Source organism: Phyllobates terribilis, unplaced genomic scaffold (genome assembly GCF_046119375.1).
Source record: "Phyllobates terribilis strain yellow unplaced genomic scaffold, ASM4611937v1 Scaffold_2__4_contigs__length_985480577, whole genome shotgun sequence".
Taxonomy (NCBI): Eukaryota; Metazoa; Chordata; class Amphibia; order Anura; family Dendrobatidae; genus Phyllobates; species Phyllobates terribilis.
This window is the reverse complement of record NW_027362762.1, coordinates 890,764,910-890,786,913: the sequence shown is the minus strand read 5'-3', so window position 1 is coordinate 890,786,913 and position 22,004 is coordinate 890,764,910. Positions and strand designations below refer to the sequence as shown.

At 42.8% G+C, this 22,004-nt stretch overlaps 1 protein-coding gene across 1 annotated transcript in view; it reads right to left on the bottom strand.

The window, feature by feature from the left end:
• VGLL3 (vestigial like family member 3) overlaps window positions 1–21,999 on the bottom strand; it is a 30,217-nt gene extending 8,218 nt beyond the window's left edge. The window contains exon 1 of the mRNA XM_073670810.1: window positions 21,638–21,999. Within this exon, the coding sequence (XP_073526911.1) occupies window positions 21,638–21,748 (111 nt within the window). The 5' untranslated portion in view covers window positions 21,749–21,999. The remainder of the gene's footprint in view (window positions 1–21,637) is intronic.
• Window positions 22,000–22,004: the final 5 nt, after the last annotated feature.

Genomic DNA, 22,004 nt, shown 5'->3' with positions numbered 1-22,004 from the left:
AGATATTGGATAGATAGATAGATAGATAGATAGATATTGGATAGATAGATAGATAGATAGATAGATAGATAGATAGATAGATAGATATTGGATAGATAGATAAGATAGATTAATATTAGATAGATATTAGATAAATAGATAGATATTGGATAGATAGATATTGGATAGATAGATAGATAGATAGATAGATAGATAGATAGATAGATAGATAGATATTGGATAGATAGATAGTTAGATATTGGATAGATAGATAGATAGATAGATAGATAGATAGATAGATAGATAGATAGATAGATAGATATTGGATAGATAGATAGATAGATAGATAGATAGATAGATATTGGATAGATAGATAGAAAGATATTGGATAGATGATAGATATAGACAGAAGCCCCCACCCTGGATGTGCTCCAATCCATCGTTCCTACAGTCCCTATCCATTATACCCACAGTCCATATCCCTATTCTCTATTGTACACTTGTTTTGGCAAAACTAATGTGTATTTAGTCCTGGCAATAAAGCTTCTTTGAGACAGATATATGGATATCTAGATGATAGACAGATATTGTATATTAGGGTATCTCGTTACCGCTATATACAGTTGGTGTACCTTTATATGCTGCTACTAAAATATTTCTTTGTCATTCTGACTGGATATTTCTTGGAATAATTTCTAAGCGTTCATGATATCCATCACATCATTTGACATGTAGTACCTGCTCTATGTACATAAAAGATTGAAGGGCACAAGAACAAAACAAGTTTTTTAGCATATCAAAACTCCCCTGTCCACCCGTACACACAATAGCTTTAGGATTGCATTACAGAAGTTTCTTTTACTGAGCAAGAAAAATTGTGAGTTCTGTCCTCCCTCTTATTGACGGAGCACAGGAGGCGCCGTCCTCCTCACCTCCATATAAAAGGCACAATGAGCAGGGTGAGTGACAGCGGGCGGCAGGACAATGACAACATGTCTGCACAACCCACTACATAGAGCCTTCTGTAGAGAAGATAGGTGTCTTATTAGGAATAGAGATGAGCGTTGTTCTACTCGAACTGTTCGCCAATCTCAAATTCGAGCTGTTTTGGGCGGTGTTCGAGCCGGTCGGCGAACACGAACAATTTGAGAAAAATTCGGCTGTTCGAGGTTATGTTCGATAACTGTTCGTGCACCAAAATCATAACTGGATTTTTTCTCAGTAATGATGAAAATTAATGTTAATACGCAGTTTGAGTGTACAGCGGGGTGGGGGGAGGGGCAGGGGATGGATCTCTGCAGGAACAATGAAGATCTCCATTTTTTTTTCTCTTTCCCGCATTTGCAGTGGGGAGGTGCAATCTGTCAGCCTATCAGCAGCGCACACACGGAGCGAAGTGCTTTTTTTCACACAAGCAAGGGCATGTGTGATTGGCAGTGTATGTCACATGTCCTTGCCCTATAAGACCAAGCCATTTTCCCCGTCGCCACCATTTTCTCACTGCTGCAGCTGCGTGTTAGACGGCACCGCTGTTGCTGTGTGCGCTATACCTTGTTAATTTCAAGCCAATTTTCGCACAAATATACAGATAGCTTGGGAGTAGGGAATAGTTGTGATTGCAGTCCTTTTAAGGACTAGGTTACAGCATTTCCTACGACTTTTATCAGGCAGGTCTGTGCTCTTAAATAGATTGTGGGAGTAAAGACTAATTGTAATTGGAGTCCTTTTCAGGACTAGGTTACATCAGTTCCTATCAGTTTTTGCCAGGCAGGTCTGTGCCAGTGCTGTGCAAGTTTTTTTCACAGCATTTGGCTGAATCTAGCAAAGCTAATCCTTTTTGGCCTATTGCAGAGTGTGTTAGTCAGTGGAGTAGCCTATCTGTGTTGCAAGATATACCACCTGTGTATAGAATACCAATTTTTTTACTGCACCTAGTGAAGTAAAATCTTTTGGGCATAGCATCATTCTATTAGTCCATCTATACTGACCTCCATCAGGTTGCAAACTGAATATAATTTTTTTCTGCATCTAGCTCTGAAAAAATATTTGGGCTTCTAGCAGTGTGTGGGACTTGGTCTATTAGTCCATCTATACTGACCTCCATCAGGTTGCAAATTAAAAATAATTTTTTTCTTCATTTAGCTCTGAAAAAATATTTGGGCTTCTAGCAGTGTGTGGGACTTGTTCTATTAGTCCTTCTATACTGACCTCCAGCAGGTTGCAAATTGAATATAATTTTTTTCTGCATCTAGCTCTGAAAAAATATTTGGGCTTCTAGCGGTGTGTGGGACTTGGTCTATTAGTCCATCTATACTGACCTCCATCAGGTTGCAAATTAAAAATAATTTTTTTCTGCATCTACCTCTGAAAAAATATTTGGGCTTCTAGCAGTGTGTGGGACTTGGTCTATTAGTCCATCTATACTGACCTACATCAGGTTGCAAATTAAAAATAATTTTTTTCTGCATCTAGCTCTGAAAAAAAATTTGGGCTTCTAGCGGTGTGTGGGACTTGGTCTATTAGTCCATCTATACTGACCTCCATCAGGTTGCAAATTAAAAATAATTTTTTTCTGCATCTAGCTCTGAAAAAATATTTGGGCTTCTAGCAGTGTGTGGGACTTGGTCTATTAGTCCATCTATACTGACCTCCATCAGGTTGCAAATTAAAAATAATTTTTTTCTGCATCTAGCTCTGAAAAAATATTTGGGCTTCTAGCGGTGTGTGGGACTTGGTCTATTAGTCCATCTATACTGACCTCCATCAGGTTGCAAATTAAAAATAAATTTTTTCTGCATCTAGCTCTGAAAAAATATTTGGGCTTCTAGCAGTGTGTGGGACTTGGTCTATTAGTCCATCTATACTGACCTACATCAGGTTGCAAATTAAAAATAATTTTTTTCTGCATCTAGCTCTGAAAAAATATTTGGGCTTCTAGCGGTGTGTGGGACTTGGTCTATTAGTCCATCTATACTGACCTACATCAGGTTGCAAATTAAAAATAATTTTTTTCTGCATCTAGCTCTGAAAAAATATTTGGGCTTCTAGCGGTGTGTGGGACTTGGTCTATTAGTCCATCTATACTGACCTCCATCAGGTTGCAAATTAAAAATAATTTTTTTCTGCATCTAGCTCTGAAAAAATATTTGGGCTTCTAGCAGTGTGTGGGACTTGGTCTATTAGTCCATCTATACTGACCTCCATCAGGTTACAAATTAAAAATAATTTTTTTCTTCATTTATCTCTGAAAAAATATTTGGGCTTCTAGCAGCGTGTGGGACTTGTTCTATTAGTCCATCTATACTGACCTCCATCAGGTTGCAAATTAAAAATAATTTTTTTCTGCATCTAGCTCTGAAAAAATATTTGGGCTTCTAGCAGTGTGTGGGACTTGGTCTATTAGTCCATCTATACTGACCTCCATCAGGTTGCAAATTAAAAATAATTTTTTTCTGCATCTAGCTCTGAAAAAATATTTGGGCTTCTAGCAGTGTGTGGGACTTGGTCTATTAGTCCATCTATACTGACCTCCATCAGGTTGCAAATTGAATAAAAAAAATTTCTGCATCTAGCTCTGAAAAAATATTTGGGCTTCTAGCGGTGTGTGGGACTTGGTCTATTAGTCCATCTATACTGACCTCCATCAGGTTGCAAATTAAAAATAATTTTTTTCTGCATCTAACCCAGCCAATAGTTTTGGCCTAATACCACAGTTTGGCCACTCAGCTCTGCTCGGTTACCATCCATTGTTTTTTTGTGCAAACAACTCCAGAGTTGTGAATTAGTTAACCACCAAAATGAGTGGAAAAAGGCCTGCTGCTGGTGGAAAGGGGAATAGGCGTGTTGGGAAGGGGAAAAAAGGTTGTGTCCGTGGGGTAGGTGCAGAAGAAAGACCATCTTCCAGCCAAACCAAAATGTCTACTTCTTTTAGCGGACAATGTGATAAGATCCCTTTCTTACGGCCACGCCAATCGCTACAAATTCCAGATGAGGCACAAAAACAGCAGGTGCTTCAACGGATATCAAGTGCTCCTTTAAGTGGGCTCTCCTCCACATCAACTTCAACATCACAAATACTCCAGTCCTCAAAGGTGTCACCCAAATCGCACTTGCTTCCTCACAGCTCCCAAATCTCCAGCTGCCCGTCTGAGTGTGAGGTAGAACAGATGGTTGAGTCTGCAGAGCTGTTTACTCATACTATAGCCTGGGAATCAGAGGTCGACTCCAACGCTTCTGTGAATCCAGACGAGGAAATGATCTGCACTGATGCCCAGAATCTTTATGAGTCGGATCCAGGACCAGACGCAGAAGGTTCTGACCATAATGTAGACCCTCATTCCCAAACTGTAACTCCTGTTGGTGGAGACAATGAGGAAGACGATGATAAGACTCAAATACCTGATTGGAGCGACAACTTTAGTTTTTTGTCAGGGCAGGAACAGGTTGGCTCTGAGGACGACGGGTGTGATAACGCACAGGGTGATGATGATGAGGTCGGAGATCCCACTTACTGTCAACCCACAGTCAGCCAAGAGATGAGGTCAGCAGAGGAGGTGGAGGAAGATGCTAGTGACGACGAGGTCAGGTTGCGCCTTCCTGGACAGAGACGTAGTACTGGAAGCACGTCAACAACTGCATCCTCAAACACAACTCTGCCTCTCACCACAAGTCGTGGTGGCTCTTCAGGTCGCATGGGTGCTAAGCCTTGCATAGCCTGGGCATTTTTTCAGATCGATAAAGATGACCCAACTCGTGTTATCTGTAACATTTGTCAGCAAAAGCTAAGTAGAGGCCAAAAAATACATAGTTTGAGTACTTCATGCATGAACCGGCACATGGACATGAAGCATAAGTTGCAGTGGGAAGCTCAGTGTGCTACAATGCGGCCTAGCCGGCCGGGCCAATCACCATCTGCCATATCTTGTGCATCCGCGGCCTCTTCATCCTCTGTGACTGGGGGGACAGCAGTCACACCTGTTTTGGGGCGCAGACCTGCCACCTCTTTACCCGCAACAGCCAGCGTGATTGGCAGGTCATCATTTTCTTTGGAGGTGGTAACACCAGCTGGTGTTGAGCGCTGTCCGACATCGATAGCACCACCTTTGGATCAAGGCAACCTAACATGTCCACCTGCATCTTCCTCACAGACCGGCAGTTTGCCGGGGACACCCTTATCAACCCCGTCTAAGCACAATAGCCAGCCCTCGGTCCCTCAGATGTGGACAAGTAAAAGACCATTTCCTCCTAGCCACGAGAAAGCTAAGAGGTTGAATTTCACCATCTGCAAGCTCTTGGCTACAGAAATGCTGCCTTTCCGCCTGGTGGACACAGAGGATTTTCGAGACCTTATGTCCGTCGCAGTGCCCCAGTACCAGATGCCCAGTCGGCACTACTTCTCAAAGAAAGGTGTGCCTGCGCTCCACCAGCATGTCGCACACAACATCACCGCTTCTTTGAGAAACTCTGTGTGTGACAGGGTGCATTTCACCACAGACACTTGGACGAGTAGGCATGGACAGGGGCGTTACATGTCGCTGACTGGGCACTGGGTAACTATGGTGACAGCAGGACAAGGGGCTGCTGTCCAAGTCTTGCCGTCCCCACGAGTTGTGCGTCAATCCTCTTTATGTCAAAGTTCCTCCACTGCTTCTGCCTCCTCAACCTCCTCTCGGTCTTCCACCTGCACCCAAAGCCTGTCTGGTCATGCCACAAGCTTTCTAACTGCGCAGAAGGGATCCTGCACACCTCCTTACTATGCTGGCAGTAGGGCTCAACGTCATCAGGCGGTTTTTACATTGAAATGTCTGGGAAATGTGAGTCACACAGCTGAGGAGTTGTGGTCAGCTCTGGAGAACCAATTTCATGAATGGTTGTCTCCACTGGACCTGAAACCAGGGAAGGCCGTGTGCGACAATGCTGCAAACCTGGGTGCGGCCCTTCGCCGGGGCAATGTCACACACGTGCCTTGTATGGCTCACGTGTTGAACCTGGTTGTCCAGCAATTTTTAGCCCACTATCCCAGACTAGATGGCCTTCTGCAGAGGGCACGGTCGCTGTGTGCTCACTTCCGCCGTTCGCATCCCGCAGCTCAGCGACTTACATCTCTACAGAAGTCGTTGGGCCTGCCACTTCACCGGCTAAAATGCGATGTGCCTACCCGGTGGAATTCAACTCTGCACATGTTGCAGCGACTGTGGCAGCACCGACAAGCCCTGGTGCAATACGTTCTGACGTATAGCCTGGGCCAACGAGATTCAGAGGTGGGGCAAATCACGCTGGAGGAGTGGTCTCAGATCAGGGACCTATGCACCCTTCTGCACAGTTTTGAAATGGCGACGAAGATGTTTAGTGCTGACGATGCCATTATCAGCATGACTATTCCGGTGATTTACATGCTGGAGCACATGTTAAACAGAATTCGGAGTCAGGTTGTGGCACAAGAGGAGGTGGAGGAAGTAGAGGAGGAGGAGTTGAATGCGGAAGGGCTAACATCTGCAAGGTCCAGACGGTCGGCAGCACCAAGGCGGCAGGCATGTGAGGGTGGGGGAGATGGTTTTACCAGGGCGCATGGTAGCAGCCAAACTAGTGAGGAAGGTGCAGGAGCCCAGGAAGAAGTGGAGGACGAACTGATGGAAGACTCATCAGATGAGGGAGACCTTGATCACATTTCTGTTGTGCGAGGTTGGGGGGAGAGGACAGAGGAAGGAAGCATGATTGTTACCTCGCCACCAACACAACAGGGACTTGGTGCTCCTGGATGCGCAACACACATGAGTGCCTTCTTGCTGCACTACCTGCAACATGACCCTCGAATTGTGAGAATTAGAAATAATCCTGACTACTGGGTTGCCACACTGTTAGATCCCCGGTACAAAAGTAAATTTGCAGAAATTATTCCTGCCATAGAAAGGGATGCACGCATGCAGGAGTATCAGCAGAGACTGTTGCAGAATCTTACATGTGCTTTTCCACAAAATACCAGTGGTGCACGTAGTGAATCTCACAGTTCCAACTTGCCAACCGTGGGACCGTCAAGTGTTCAGCACTCAAACCGTAACAGAACCACAGTATCTGCTGGTAACATCAATTTTGCGGAATCATTTCACCACTTTTTTAGCCCATCCTTTGCAAGGCCACAGGAGACAAGAAGTCTGACACATAGTCAACGCCTAGAGACGATGGTACAGGAGTATCTCCAAGTAAACATTGAAGCCACGACTGTGTCACTGGACCCTTGCTCTTTTTGGGCTTCCAATCTGGATAAATGGCCGGAGCTAGCCACTTACGCCTTGGAGATCTTGTCATGCCCCGCAGCCAGCGTTCTGTCTGAACGTGTGTTCAGCGCTGCTGGTGGTGTGCTGACAGATAAGCGCACGCGGCTCTCCACTGATAATGTAGACAGACTCACGTTCATAAAGATGAACAAATCATGGATCCGAAACGACTTTTCTACCCCTGTGTCATCCTGGGGAGAGTAAAAGCTTGATGATTGGTTAAAATCACCCTACCAACCGTTTTAAGCTTTCAAATTACTAATCATGTTTATCTGTATCTTGACTGGAAAATAATTTGGGCTTTGTAGCAGTGTGCAGCACTGATCCTATTAGGCCATCTATACTAAAGCTTCACCAGATTTAAAATTAAAAATAATTTTTAGCTGCATCTAGCCCGGAAAATAATTTTGGGGCTCCGAGATGCGCAAGGCACATAAGTGCCTTCTTGCTGCACTACCTGCAACATGACCCTCATATTGTCAGAATTCGAAGTAATCATGACTACTGGGTTGCCACACTCTTAGATCCCCCAAACTTTTCGATCAACCTTTTCATTTTAATAAAGACCAAAAAAATGGTCATTTTTGAAATTATAAGCATTAGCAGGTTGTTAGAAACTGAAATCAAACAGTTTTCAACTCAAAACTTTATTCTAGGTGATGTTACATTTTCACATAGGACCCCTTGTTCGAAAGGAGCTTCTGAACTCTCTCGTCCATTGAATTTGTCAGGTTTTGGATGGTTTCTGCTTCAATTGTTTTGCATGAGGACAGAATACCCTCCCAGAGCTGTTGCTTAGATGTGAACTGCCTCCCGCCATCATAGACACTCCTTTTAATGATGCTCCAAAGGTTCTGAATGGGGTAGAGGTCAGGGGAGCATGGGGGTCACACCATAAGTTTGTCCCCTTTTATGCCCATATCAGCCAGAGATGCAGATGTTTTATGTGCAGCATGAGATGGTGCATTATCATGCAGAAAAATGATCTTGCTGTGAAATACACGGTTCTTCTTCTTGAACCATGGCAGGAAGTGCTGTTTGAGAAAATCCACATACATTATGGAGTTCATCTTTAGCGCCTTCAGGGATCCTAAAGGGGCCGACAATCTCTCTCCCCATGATTCCAGCCCAAAACATTACTCCACCTCCTCCTTGTTGGCGCTGTAGCCGTGTTTGCGTGGGGTGTCCATCAACCAGCCATCCTCCACTCCATCCATCTGGACCATCGAGCGCTGCACGGCACTCATCCGTGAACAAAACAGTTTTGAAATCAGTCTTCATGTAATGTTTGGCCCACTGGAGCCGTTTCTGCTTGTGTGAAGTGGATAGAGGAGGTCGACAGGATGGCGCATGCACAGCTGCAAACCTCTGAAGGACCCTGCATCTTGTTGTTCGGGGGACGTTGGAGGCACAAGCAGCTTCAAAAACTTGTCTGCTGCTATGACAAGGCTTTTTTGCCGCTGCTCTTTCAACCTGACGTAATTGCCTGTAGGAAAGAGTCCTCAATTTGCCCTTATCAGCACGCACACGTGTGTACTGTGAATCAGCTACATACTTCTTGATTGCCAGGACACTTCATCCTGATCATCGCACAATGTTGATTGTAGTCATGCCTTGACCTAAACACTCCACAATTTGTTGCTTCTCAGCAGCCGACACATCCTTTTTCTTTCCCATTTTGGCACAAAATGTAGGCTGCTTAATAATGTGAGAGAGCCTTCTTAAGTAGTCTTGCCTTTCATTGGACACACCTGCCAAACTAATTAGCACAGGTGTCTGCAATTGCTTACAGTGATATAAAGAGCCCTGACACACATCACCATCAATGAGTTTAACTGACAAACAAACAAATTCTTCCCTTATCACTCCTAAACACTTTTTGTATAATAATTTGGAACGCAGTGTACATGTGCTTTTCCACAAAACACCAGTGGTTCACGTAGTGAATCTTACAGTTCTAACTTGCCCACCGTGGTCTGTATGGAGTTGTTCAATAAAGGGCCCAAAATTAAGATAACATAGATGGGAGAGGTCTCTATGAATAGGAATTCCTAAGTATTTGATACCCTGTGAGGGCCAGGCAAAGGGAAAGTTGGACTGGATGGAATCCTATATGGATTTGGGGAGGGAGACATCGAGGGCCTCAGACTTCGCTGCATTGATTTTAAAATTTTACCATGTAACAAAGTGATCTATTTCAGCCATAACAGCATGGATGGATATATGTGATTGAGTGATATATACTAGGACATCATCAGCAAATAGAGAGCACTTGTACTCGGTGCCTCCCACCTCAATCCACCTAATATTGGGGTTATGGCGAATTGATGAGAGCAGGTGCTCCGTCACTAGGATGTATAAGAGAGGGGACAGAGGACATCACTGCCTTGTCCCATTGGTGATTGTGAAAGGTGATGAAAATGTTCTGACGCACCCCCTGGGCCTTGGGACACCCGGAGCCGGACCCTTTTTGGTGGATGCTGGTGGTTGTAGTCTTCGTGGCGGCGACCCAGTTCCGTGGCTCAGGGCGGTCAAACCAGTGGCGGAACTATTTATGTGGTTTTCATGTTTAAATGTCCGACTACTCCACCCGTGGATTGCGGTCAGAGTGAACCGCCGCTACAGGGCAGACCACTGAGGCTGGTGTTGTGGGTGCAGCAGAGCGTAGCATAACTCCCCACGGGAGGAGTATAGCCTCAGGGCAGTGTATGCGGAGGATGGGGGTGATGGTGCAGGGCAGCAGCAGTAATGACACGGAGTCAGTGATGCAGTTCAGGGCCTTTACTCACAGTTCTTATTATCCAGACCACGTCTGCAGGTAACGGCTGCCCACGTCGTACTGTGCTCACCAGGTGAGGGGCTCAGACAACTCCCAGATAACTTTGGAGCACTTCACAGGACCCCCTTTGTGTGTCCTTTGTCTGGCCTTTCTTACCAACACTTCTGTCCGGCTGCCTCGGGCCTCCTCTTGGTAAACTTGGCGCCAGTTTCCCTGACCCTATGTGGTGCCTTCCTAGCGGGTGTAGCGAGGGGCTGCGCCACATAAAATGTCAGAGCCTCCGGTTTCTAGCTGAGGGTCGTTTCCTGCCTCCACTAGTTCGGGGACCGGTCTCCCCCTTTGGCCTGACCCCTCCACGCAGGTGGATTCGGGCGTGCGGTGGCGACTCGCCCGTCCGCACCCCTGGGATCCCTTCATTCCTCGTTCCTGGAGCCTTCTCCGCTCCTCTTCCTTCCTTCTCCCTCTTCCAGGCCTGGGCCTCTGTTACTAGGCCCGCCTCCGGAGCAGAGCTCATGCAGAGCCCCTGCTCCCTGCCACTTCTGCTCAGACTTCTCTGCACTGAACTAAGATGGTGCCCACCTTTTATACTCCCTTCTCAATGCACCCAGGAACTGCTTCCTCCCTGCTCCTGCACTACAGGGTTCCCCTTCCTCAGTGTTCCCTCCCCCCACTCCAGCCAGGGACAGGGACTGTCATGCCCATCTCAGGGGCATATTGGTCGCCCTGCCCCACGGCAATGTGGTGTAATGCATGCAGGTGTCGGGTCCTGATCCACACTCCATCCTTACCTGAGAGTGAGATATCACACCTCTGGGTGAGGTGCAATACGTCTTTAGCAACCGAGCCCTCAGGGTGCTACAGTTCCATTTATCTTCAGCCTAGGTGACGTATTGCGATACAGGGCCGTGATTTTGGCTATAAAAGGGTCCCCTAGACCCCTACCCCAAGCTTTTTAAGAGAATCATATATGGCGTGCCAGGAGACTCTATGGAATGCTTTCTCAGCATCCAACGAGAGTATCTAATTACAAATTTTTACCTGCATCTAGCCCAGGAAATACTTTGTGCCTAGTAGCAGTGTCTGCTAGTAAGCGGATTATCCCGGCTGTTAAGCAAGCTGCACCACCTGTAGTTTAGACACTTAATTTTTTCAAAGGAAATGCTTCGGGACCATGGGATACTTAGTGAAGAGCATCAGGAGGCACCCCAAGGCATAGGGGCTGGGACTGGCAGTAGGATGCCTTGCGGTGGACAGCCGAGCTCGATCCTTATAAAAGCTTTTTAACTGCAGCAGCTTTAGTGGACGCTACTGGAGCTGGAATTACCGCGGCTGCTGGCATGAGACTTGCCCTCCAATAGATCCTTGTAAATGGATTTAAAGTGTATTCATTCAAATTAGAGAGACAATTTAAATTAAAAAGCTTAGAGCTGCCTCCACCACAGGGGGGCTCGCTCGACCCACCAGCGGACAGGCACCAGTATTGGGAGAGGGGGGCTGGCCGTCAGGGTTCACCGCGGCTCTGGCACAAACCCGGCGACACGGAGGTGGCACGGGCAGGAGCGGACTGGCCGTGTCGGCTTCTCACTTTTTGGATTTTAGAAGGGCATGACATGCCTATATCTGTGTCTCCCCCTCCTTTTACTCCTCCACCTCTTTTCTTTTCGCATGACTATATGTACTTGTCACTTTTCCATGTGTTAGTTATGCCTTCTGAGCAGTTTGTCAGCTTTTGGACACCTTTGAAGGTGTTTTCTATGTGTTTCTATGTGTTTTTGTTTGCCTGCCATTGGTTTTAACGGTGTTCGAAGGTGTTCGACGAACAGTTCGACGAACAGTTCGGCGAACACACGGGTGTTCGACGAACCGAACCGAACTCGAACACTACGGGGGTGGCTCAACACTAATTAGAAATCCTATCATATCTGAGTCCGATTATAATAAACCCCTGCACTACAGAGATTAGACACATCATTTTTTGTATTGACCTTGCTAAGTGACTGAACTTTTGTGAATTTACTGGAAAAGTACAAAAATTGCTGAAACATGAAACATGGGGAAAATAATTTGAATAACCTAAAATTAAGAATTCAAAATAATTACTCATAGGCGCATTGGTTTGCACAACATCATATATTGCAATACTGAGGTTTTCTTGTCTTGGTGCATTTTTTAATATAACGCAACATATTTGTGGAATTTGGATAATCTCCGTATGTTCATGTTGTATTTCTCCCACCCTTAAAAAACACTGAGGCATCAATTCATTATTTCTTTTATGTATTTTTTTCTAGAGTATAGATAGTTCTAAGGTCTCGCTCACACTGGCATATAACACGGACAAGTGCTATCTGATATTTCATCGGATAGCACTCTTTCCAGTGTTATACTATGGAGCAGTGCCGACTAGCATTTTTTTCTCATGCCGAGTCGGCATGAGAAAAAAAAGGTCTGCATGTTGCGATTGGCAGGGAATATATCAGACAGCGCGCACCTATACAAGTCTATGAGTGCATGCAAAACATTGGACTGCACTCGGATGTCATCTGAGTGCAGTTCGATATATGCTGACTCCCAGAATGGAGAAGATGGAGAAATCAAGTTCTCCATCTCCTCCATACCTGTGATACAATTCGCGCATGCGAGAGAATCGGATCACAGTAAACATACACTCGGCTCACGTTCCCAGCAGAGTTTGAGCCAAGAGTCATTTGAATATGGCATTCGATGCTCTAGCATGAGTGAATCATCAGATGCTGTACACTAGTGTGAGCGAGCCCTAATAGTGACTATTTTGGTTGCCTCTCATTCTCTATTTTTTTTCGACAATGTTGTCATGATTTTCCTTATGTAGATGTTTTAGCCTAAGGCTGTGTGCCCACGATGCGTTTTTTAAGCGTTTCCGCAGCGGCAATTCCGCTGCAGAAACACTTAGAAAATGCTTGGTAGAAGGTCTGCCATGTTCCCCAATGATAATCCGAATGTGCTGTGCTCTTGCTGTGGAAATTTCCGCTGCGGATTATCATTGCGGAAAAATCCGCAGCACTAACAATTATTTTGTGGAATCGCAGCATTTTCGCCGCCATTGACTTGCATTGATTCGCATAATATCAGCATCACTACACGTGCACATGCGGATATTAAGCGATTCAATGTGCGGATGGTACCCAGGTCTGGAGAAGAGGAGACTCTCATCCAGACCCGGGTACCATAGTACCTGTAGAAAAAAAAAGAATTAAAATAAAAAATATACATTATACTCACCTTCTGATGGCCCCCGGTCTCCAAAGCGATGTGTCCTGGCTACCTGGCAGCACGCAATGGTCTAAAAGGACCTGCCATGACATCATTTAGTCATGTGACGGGTCACGCGACCGCTTACGTCGGCGGTCACGTGACCTGTCACATGACTAAATGACGTCATGGAAGGTCCTTTTACACCACTGCGAGACACCGGGAAGACCGGACGCATCGGAGAAGGAGACCGGGGGCCATCGGAAGGTGAGTATGTGTTGTTTTTTGTTGTTTTTTTTACCATTTTTATTCTTTTTTTTAACTAACTTGGTCACACTACTATAAATCCATGCCGTTTGCATGGATTTATATAGTGTGACCAAGTTGTCAAGCACTTTCCAAGTGATGCTAAAATCGCTTGGAAAGCGCTTGACAACCCGTATGTGGAAATGCATGTGAAGAACGCTTCACTTCCACAAGTCCCTAGCAGGAAAAACGCATGTAGAATCCGCATGTACAATCCGCATGTACAATCCGCATGCGTTTTTTCTGCCAGGGAGATGCAGAAACGCTCAGGAAAAATCCGGAGGATTTCTGCATCGTGGGAACTATAATTTACGACTTTTCAAAATGTTGCAAAATTTTGTATTATTTTAATAGTTATACTCCAGTACCCTAATGAAGTGCAAATTCTGTCAAAGTTTATTTTTGCACAATTGAAGACTAACGTGCTACATTTTAAAGAACCCTGTAGCTTTTATGCTCTAAAATAAAGCAAAAAAAAGGTAAAAGAAAAGAAAGAAGAGCATCTTTGATTTTGTGCAAAATTCACAAACCCACTGGGCTATTTTATAGAGCACAAGACAGAAAAGGAAAGTCACTTCAAAAAACTCAAGCAATGAATTGGGGTCTCACTTCTTATCTAATATACACTTAACTTTAAGTTGAAAATGAGGGGCAATGCTGGATATATTTAGACAAAAATATGCTCTTAGTCTAAAGAGAGAAATGAATGGACAAGTTAAGTTATGGCTTAAATTTAGTTAAGAAGATGTTACTAATAAGGGAATATAATTTTTTTATGGTCAATTTCCGTTACCTCAGACCTTATTTTTGGTCCATTATTTTGGTCACTTTCGGGGGAAAAAAATTTCCTTCCCGACACCGGATTTACGGATCAAAAAAAATGTAGTAAAAATTATGAAAGTGTCATATCAATCTGAAAATGGTAATAATAAAAATGTCACCTTGCAAAAAACAAGCCATCACATAGTTCTACTACTGAAAAAGGAAAATTTTTAGCATTCCGTAAAATCGCGACAATTAAAAAAATATTTTTTTTATAAATTTCCAATATTTTCTTCACCATTAGTGATGAGCGAGTGTGTTCTGTTAACCCTATCGGCGAGTATTTTCGACGTGCTCGTCATCTATGTTAGTGTCGTCGGGGCTGCATGTGTCATGGCTGATAGACACCTGTGACACATGCAGGGATTGCTTGTTTGTTAGGCAATGGAGTTGTACTTTTGAACGACACCATTATTTTTACCATATACTGTAGTGTACTGGAAAATTGGAAAAAAAATCCAAGTGCGGTGAAACTGCAAAAACAAGAGCAATTCCACAATTGTTTTTTGGGTTTTTTATTTACCACGTTCACAAAATGCTAAAACTGACCTGTCATTGTGATTCTACAGGTGATTGCAAGTTCACAGATACCAAACATGTGTAGGTTCTTTTTTATTTAGGTGGTGAAAAAAAATCCAAAATTTGTAAAAAAAAAAAAAAAAAAAGGCGCCATTTTCCAAAAATTGCAGTGTCTCTATTTTTTGGGATCTGCGGCCAGGTGAGGGCTTATTTTTTGCGCATCGAGCTGAAGTTTATATTTATGCCATTTTGGGGTTGATATGATGTTTTGAGTGCCTGTTATTGCATTTTATTGCAATGTTGCGGCGACCAACAAAAACTTAATTCTGGCGCTTTGATTTTTTTCTCGTTACGTCATTTACCGATCGGATGAATTATTTTTTTATTTTGATAGATCGGGCGATTCTGAACGCGGCGATACCAAATATTTGTATTTTTTATTGTTTTATTTTGAATGGGGCAAAAGGGGGGTGATTTGAACTTTTATATATTTTTAATCTTTTTAGTATTTTTAAAAACATTTTTTTTCTACTTTTTACTGGATTCAATAGTTTCCTTAGGAGACTTGAAGCTGCAATCGTCTGATCGCTTGTGCTACACATAGCAGGGCTTCAGCTCATCTGCTATAAACGCCGGCCACTGGGCGGCGCTCATAGCAGATTGGCAATGTCAACCGCAGGGGTCTCCTGCAGACCTCGGGTTGTGATGCCAACCCTTCGAGGCCCCGCAATCACGTGACAGGGACACCGACTGGCGGAGCTAGTGACGCACTTCCAGCGCGGCCATGTCAAATGCCACTGTCGGAGTTTGACAGCTGAGTTTAACATGTTAACAGCCACGGGTGGATCGCGATTCCACTCAAGGCTGTTAGGGGCACATGACAGTTGATGAAATCAGCTGTCATGTGCCGAAAAAGATGCGGCTCAGCGCCAGAGCCCGAATCAAAGAGGGCGAGGAGACGTGTGACATACCTATACGTCATAGGTCAAAAAGGGCTTAATCAATGGGGTTTATTCATTCACTATACTATGGGGCTGCTGAGTGCAGTGAACAGGTTTTTCTGGCAGCCCCATAGAGAATGAATGGAGTGGTAGTCAGACATGTGCTCACCCACTCTATTCTAACAGAGATAAAAGTGCCCTGTCAGAGATAAAAATTCCTCTGTCTGGGGATCAGTGTGAGTACCAGTGGTTGGACGCCAACCGATCAATTATCACCTATCTTGTGGATAGCTGATAACTTGTTTTCATTGGACAACCCCTTTAAGAAAAGGCATCATCTCCAACAAAAATAAACAAAAAACTTTCTAGAACAAAACATTATTGTCAATAGCAACCAATCACATTGTAGCTTTCACTTTTCCAGAGCAGGTTAAGAAATGAAAGATGGGCTCTGATTGGCTGCTATAGGCAAAACCTCCATCTTCTTTAGCTGGTTGTAATCTTTCCCATAGTCCCTCGATACATTACAGTGGCATATGTAGACTTATACATGATTTAGGAATTATAGAAGAATATTTTACATCTTTGGGGGGGGGGGGTTTAGACAGAAAAAACACAGATCCTCATTTGTTGAAACTATCTAAAATAAAAATTGTTTTTGTTGCCCATAGCAACCAATCACAGCTCAGAATTCTTCTTGATCTACTCTGGGAAAAATGAAAGTTATGCTTTGGTTGCTATGGGCAACAAAGACATTTTTCTTCTTTTATACAGTTTTATCTAACACACAGACAAGTTAAAAAGTTAACATTAAGGAGGGGCACATTGAGGAACAGCAGGTTTATGAGGGATTAAAAAATGAGGCCTTTTCCTCATGCTATCTAAGCCACCACATTACATCTCTCTACCTGTTGTTTGCCCCCCCTAACACTTTTATATGTCTGCAAGAGAGACGAGCCAGAACAATGTTGCCTAGTGGGGTCTGTGGAGACCGGAGAACTTTGTGTTTGTTCTTAACACCCAATGGGTCAACCTAAGATGGGCTCCATCCAAGTGCAATAAATGTCCCTGATTAAACAGCATTAAAGGGTCATTCCCAAGGTTAAAGCTATCTCTTTTCCATAGGACAGGGATAACCTGCTGATCACTGGGTTCCAAGCACTGAGAAAAAGGGTCTAGAGCAGGGAAACCGCTACATTAATTGTCTATGGGACTGCCACAGAAAGAACACAGTGCCATAGTCAAGAAATAGAGAAGATTTTGAGCGTGGGCTCCAGAGTCCCATTCTTGAGAATTAAGGAGGTTCCAGCGATCAAACCCCTAAAAATTAGTAGCTTTCCTCTTTTCCTTTGGATATGGGATAACTTACTATTTTGGGAATAATCCTTTAACTCAACTTACTTTTCCTGTTGCTGAAGTACAACTCTCAGCATCTTCACCCTACTAGAGATGAGTAAACTTGAACTGTAAAGTTTGGGGTTCATACCGGACACCTATTGTCCGGTGCTGAACTCTGAACACGGACTTCTCCTGGAAGTCCTTTATAGTGTGTAGAGTTCTGGGAGAAGTCCGGAGAGAGAGAGGGACATTTGCAGCCCCCTAGTCCTTACTATGACCATTTTACATCACCAAATCACCCATTGACTTATATGGGGTTCGGGTTCAAGTTCAGGTAGAGTTCTTTTGGACTAAAGTTCTCTCGAACCAGACAAACTCAAAATATAAAGTTTAGGGTTTATGCCGGACACCTAGTGTCCGGTGTTGAATTCCGAACACAGACTTCTCCTGGAAGTCCTTTTTAGTGTTTAGAGACCCAGGTGAAGGAGAGAGAGAGAGAGAGAGAGAGAGAGAGAGGAGAGAGAGAGGGAGGGAGAGAGAGAGAGAGTGAGAGAGGGAGAGGGAGAGGGAGAGGGAGAGGGAGAGGGAGAGGGAGAGAGAGAGAGAGAGAGAGAGAGAGACATTTGCAGCCCCCTAGTCCTTACTTTTACCATTTTACAACACCAAAGTTTGGGTACCCATTGACTTATATGGGGTTTGGGTTCAAGTTCAGGTAGAGCTCTTTTGGACTAAAGTTCTCTTGAATCAGACGAACCCGAACTTCCATGGATCTGCTCATCCCTGCTCCCTACATATTTTTCTATTTTTCAGGTTCGCAAGCTAGATGCACAGTATAGTACTCTAGACTAATGTCTAATAGTCGCTTTATAAAACGTTTTATGTATTATTGGCTCTAAATAGGACCTGAAACCCCCACAGATCGGTCAAAAAAACGCTCTGAAGTGCAAAGCTCCTGCATGTGCTGCACATCTAGAGCGCCATAGTAAGTTGATGGGGCCGTATACAGCTTTGTGACAGTGAGTGTACAGAGCCATAGATGTACTATTTAACCCACACACCGCTCGGTTCACGCTGCTCATGCAGGAGCTGCGGACTTTAGAGTGATTTTTCGACCAATCAGAGGGAGTCTTAGGACTCGATCCCTCACCGATCAGCATCATTATGCACCGCCTGTAATATATATTGTTTTATAAAGTGAGAGTTCCACTAAAAGTTTTGGCTGATCATGTGCATCTAGTGGAAGTCAACATCCAACTAGATATAAGGACATATCGCTAAATTAACTATATTTGATCAATACCTGACATAATACTACAGTCAAATGACCTAGTCAAACCTAGTCAAGTGACTTTATGACTGTATTGCAATTGTAATTCCAATACACCAAATCTTCCTGTAGTTGCACACAGTGCCAGAACAGCTCAGAAATACTTCTCTGTTACTGGCGAGATTCCTTTTTCCGAGACACTTCCCATGTAAAGAATGATCTTCATGCTTAATAATGATAAAACTTTATGGAATGCAACAACAGAATTCTGTAGTCCCTAATGACTGCGATGTCTGAGCCAAAAGAGTGCAGGCCCCACCTCACACCCCCGCTCTGTGCATGCTTCTAGTCTGCTGTCAGGCCGATAAGAGGACACATTTCTATCCCTACTACCAGACAGGAGCAGCAACGGGTTATATGGGACGCAGCATGAAAACTAACAATGTCCACCAAGTCCACAATAAATGCAAGGACATTTTCCCTTTCCATAAAGTTGATGAATTTAATTAAAGTGGGTGTGTCACCAGATTTCACAATCTAAACTGCACACATTATTAAATAGATTGCTTAGAGCTGATGAGGCCGATGTATTTACTTTGAATATCCATGTCAAAATGGCTTTATATTTATTTTTTAAAGTTTTCCTGACTCATTTTAAAAGAGTATTTTAGTAGCCCAGTTATAGTTCTGTCTGGAATTATAACGTGCTCATTTTAATTTCACGATTAGATGGGATTTTCAAATTCAGTACATCAGCCTCATCAGGTCTAATATATGTATGCATTTAATAATATATACAGTCTGTATTGTGATATCTGGTCACGGTTCCACTTTAAGTTAACCTGTTGTGTTTTGTAAAACAAAGCATGGCACAATTGAGAAATTCAGCTCTGCTATATCTGCATATATATATATATATATATATATATATATATATATATATATATATCTACTCTATAAATATATCTAGATATTTAAAGGCAATTTAGTTTTTTTGTATTTTTATATAATTGTTTTATTATTATCTACACAATTGGAAATAGAATATACACTTTCTATCTGAATTTTGCAGTATTTCCTTGCTTTACACGCTGTCATTTTGCATTTTATTAGCCTCTAATAAATGAACACTAAATGAATTAATGAACACTAAACAGTTACCACATTTCAAGCTAGAGATATCCATTCGGACAGTGTACTGTACTTTATGTATACTGACTTCAGAGCCTATCAGCCGGTGTATGCAACACTTATGTCATTTCCAGGTGCTGTTATGTCTGCAGAGTTGTACATTCCAGCACACAGGAGGTAACTCCTGGTCACACTGGAGTATGGGTAGAATAGATAGATAGATAGATAGATAGATAGATAGATAGATAGATAGATAGATAGATAGATAGATAGATATTGGATAGATAGATAGATAGATAGATAGATAGATAGATAGATAGATAGATGATAGATAGATAGATAGATAGATGATAGGTAGATGAAAGATGATGGATAAATGATATATAGATATGGGATAGATAGATAGATAGATAGATAGATAGATAATAGGTAGATGGATAAATAGATAGCTAGATAGATAGATAGATATGGGATAGATAGATAGATAGATAGATAGATGATAGATAGATAGATAATAGATAGATGAAAGATGATGGATAGATGATATATAGATATGGGATAGATAGATAGATAGATAGATAGATAGATAATAGGTAGATGGATAAATAGATATGGGATAGATAGATAGATAGATAGATAGATAGATAGATATGGGATAGATGATAAATAGATAATAGATAGATGATAGATAGATAAATAGATAGATAGATAGATAGATATGAGATAGATAATAAATAGATGATAAATAGATAGATAGATAGATAGATAGATAGATAGAGTAGGGAATAAAAATGGATAATAGATAGATGATAGATAGATAATTAATAGATGATAGAGATAGATAGATGATAGACAGATAGATAGATGACGACAGATAGATGATAGATAGATAGATAGATAGATAGATAGATAGATAGATAGATACTGTAGATATGAGAAATTTTTTACCAGTCTGTCATTGTTAGTTTGTGAACTGTAAGTGATATCTGTATTTTGTATGTTACCCCTTCTCATGTACAGCATCATGGAATCAATGGTGCTCTATAAATAAATAATAATAATCATACACTCACATGCTATTATTATGTATCTAAACCATGGAGTCTTTCAGAACACAGAAAGTTCCTGGGGCTGTAGGCAATAGGTTTTATTCCAACATTACATATTTTTTCCAGGAAGGCTGTGTCATATGGCCAGTGTGACCATCAGCTGACATAGCTGTGCACTATAGATGTGTAGCAGTGACTGTCAATATTGCCGAGGGTCCATTTTCAGCTCGGACCCCAGTCACCCAGTGAGTTTATATTGTGGGTTTATCACTTTCATACTTTCCTGTTATATATGAGATGTGACATCATATCCTGAATATATTTGCCCCATTATTCCTTTTATAGGAATAGCAGAGATGAGTTTGTCGTTTAGTAACTCTTTGGTTCTGTACTATTTATAAATTGTGATCATTCTTAAAATACCATGTAAGGGTTTATTCATACGTCAGTATTCGGTCAGTATTTTTTATCAGTGTTTGTATGCCAAAACCAGGAGTGGAACTTACAGAGAAAAACTGTAATTGAAAGATTGACGCCAGTTCTGTGTTTTAGAGACATTACTGGTTGTGACATACAGATACTGATCAAAAATACTGATGGGTGAATAAAGCATGAGTAGCTTTACCTGCAGTCCTAGGTAAATGCAGACACAATTTCATATCATTGTATCTCAATAACTTGAACCATCTGACAAATTCAGCTCTGCTACACTGGGAAAGTCAATTCCAGGTAATAACTTCTCTTCCTAATATTATCTAATCTGTGTTAATAGTCGGTGACTCATTTTTGCTCAAGATTCTTGTACTTATTGTTTGCTATGTATACCCCTTTTCACATGTAAAGCGCTATGGAATAAATGGCGCTATATTAATAATAATAATAATAATAATATCATGCGTATTCATACACGATTGATAGCTCATCAGTATATATTATTTCTACTTACCAGGTATATTTATGAGTTCAGAGAAAAATGTCGGCTAAGAACAACATAGACTCACCTGTTGGTTATGATGACGGTGGTAATACGCTGATGTACAAGCTGCCGTGCCAGGCAGATACTGGTGCATGCCATACACTTGGTGATGATACATAACATCCAGACAACTCATTGCAGGACCCCCAGGAAGGTGCTCCCCCGGAATAAGTCTTATCCTATGAGTGGGTAAGAGAGCCCGGCATATTCTGCGCTCTGAGATGCTCTCTCCATATGTCCCTTATAGAGGAGCAGGCTGAAGACACAGGCAGCAGCATTAGCATGCACACAATAGACATGCCACACACCGGCCAATAGGCAGCTCAGCTCTATACACTCAGGATGGGGCTCATCTGCACCACTGCATAGGGCTGGGGGCAGGGACCCCTCTC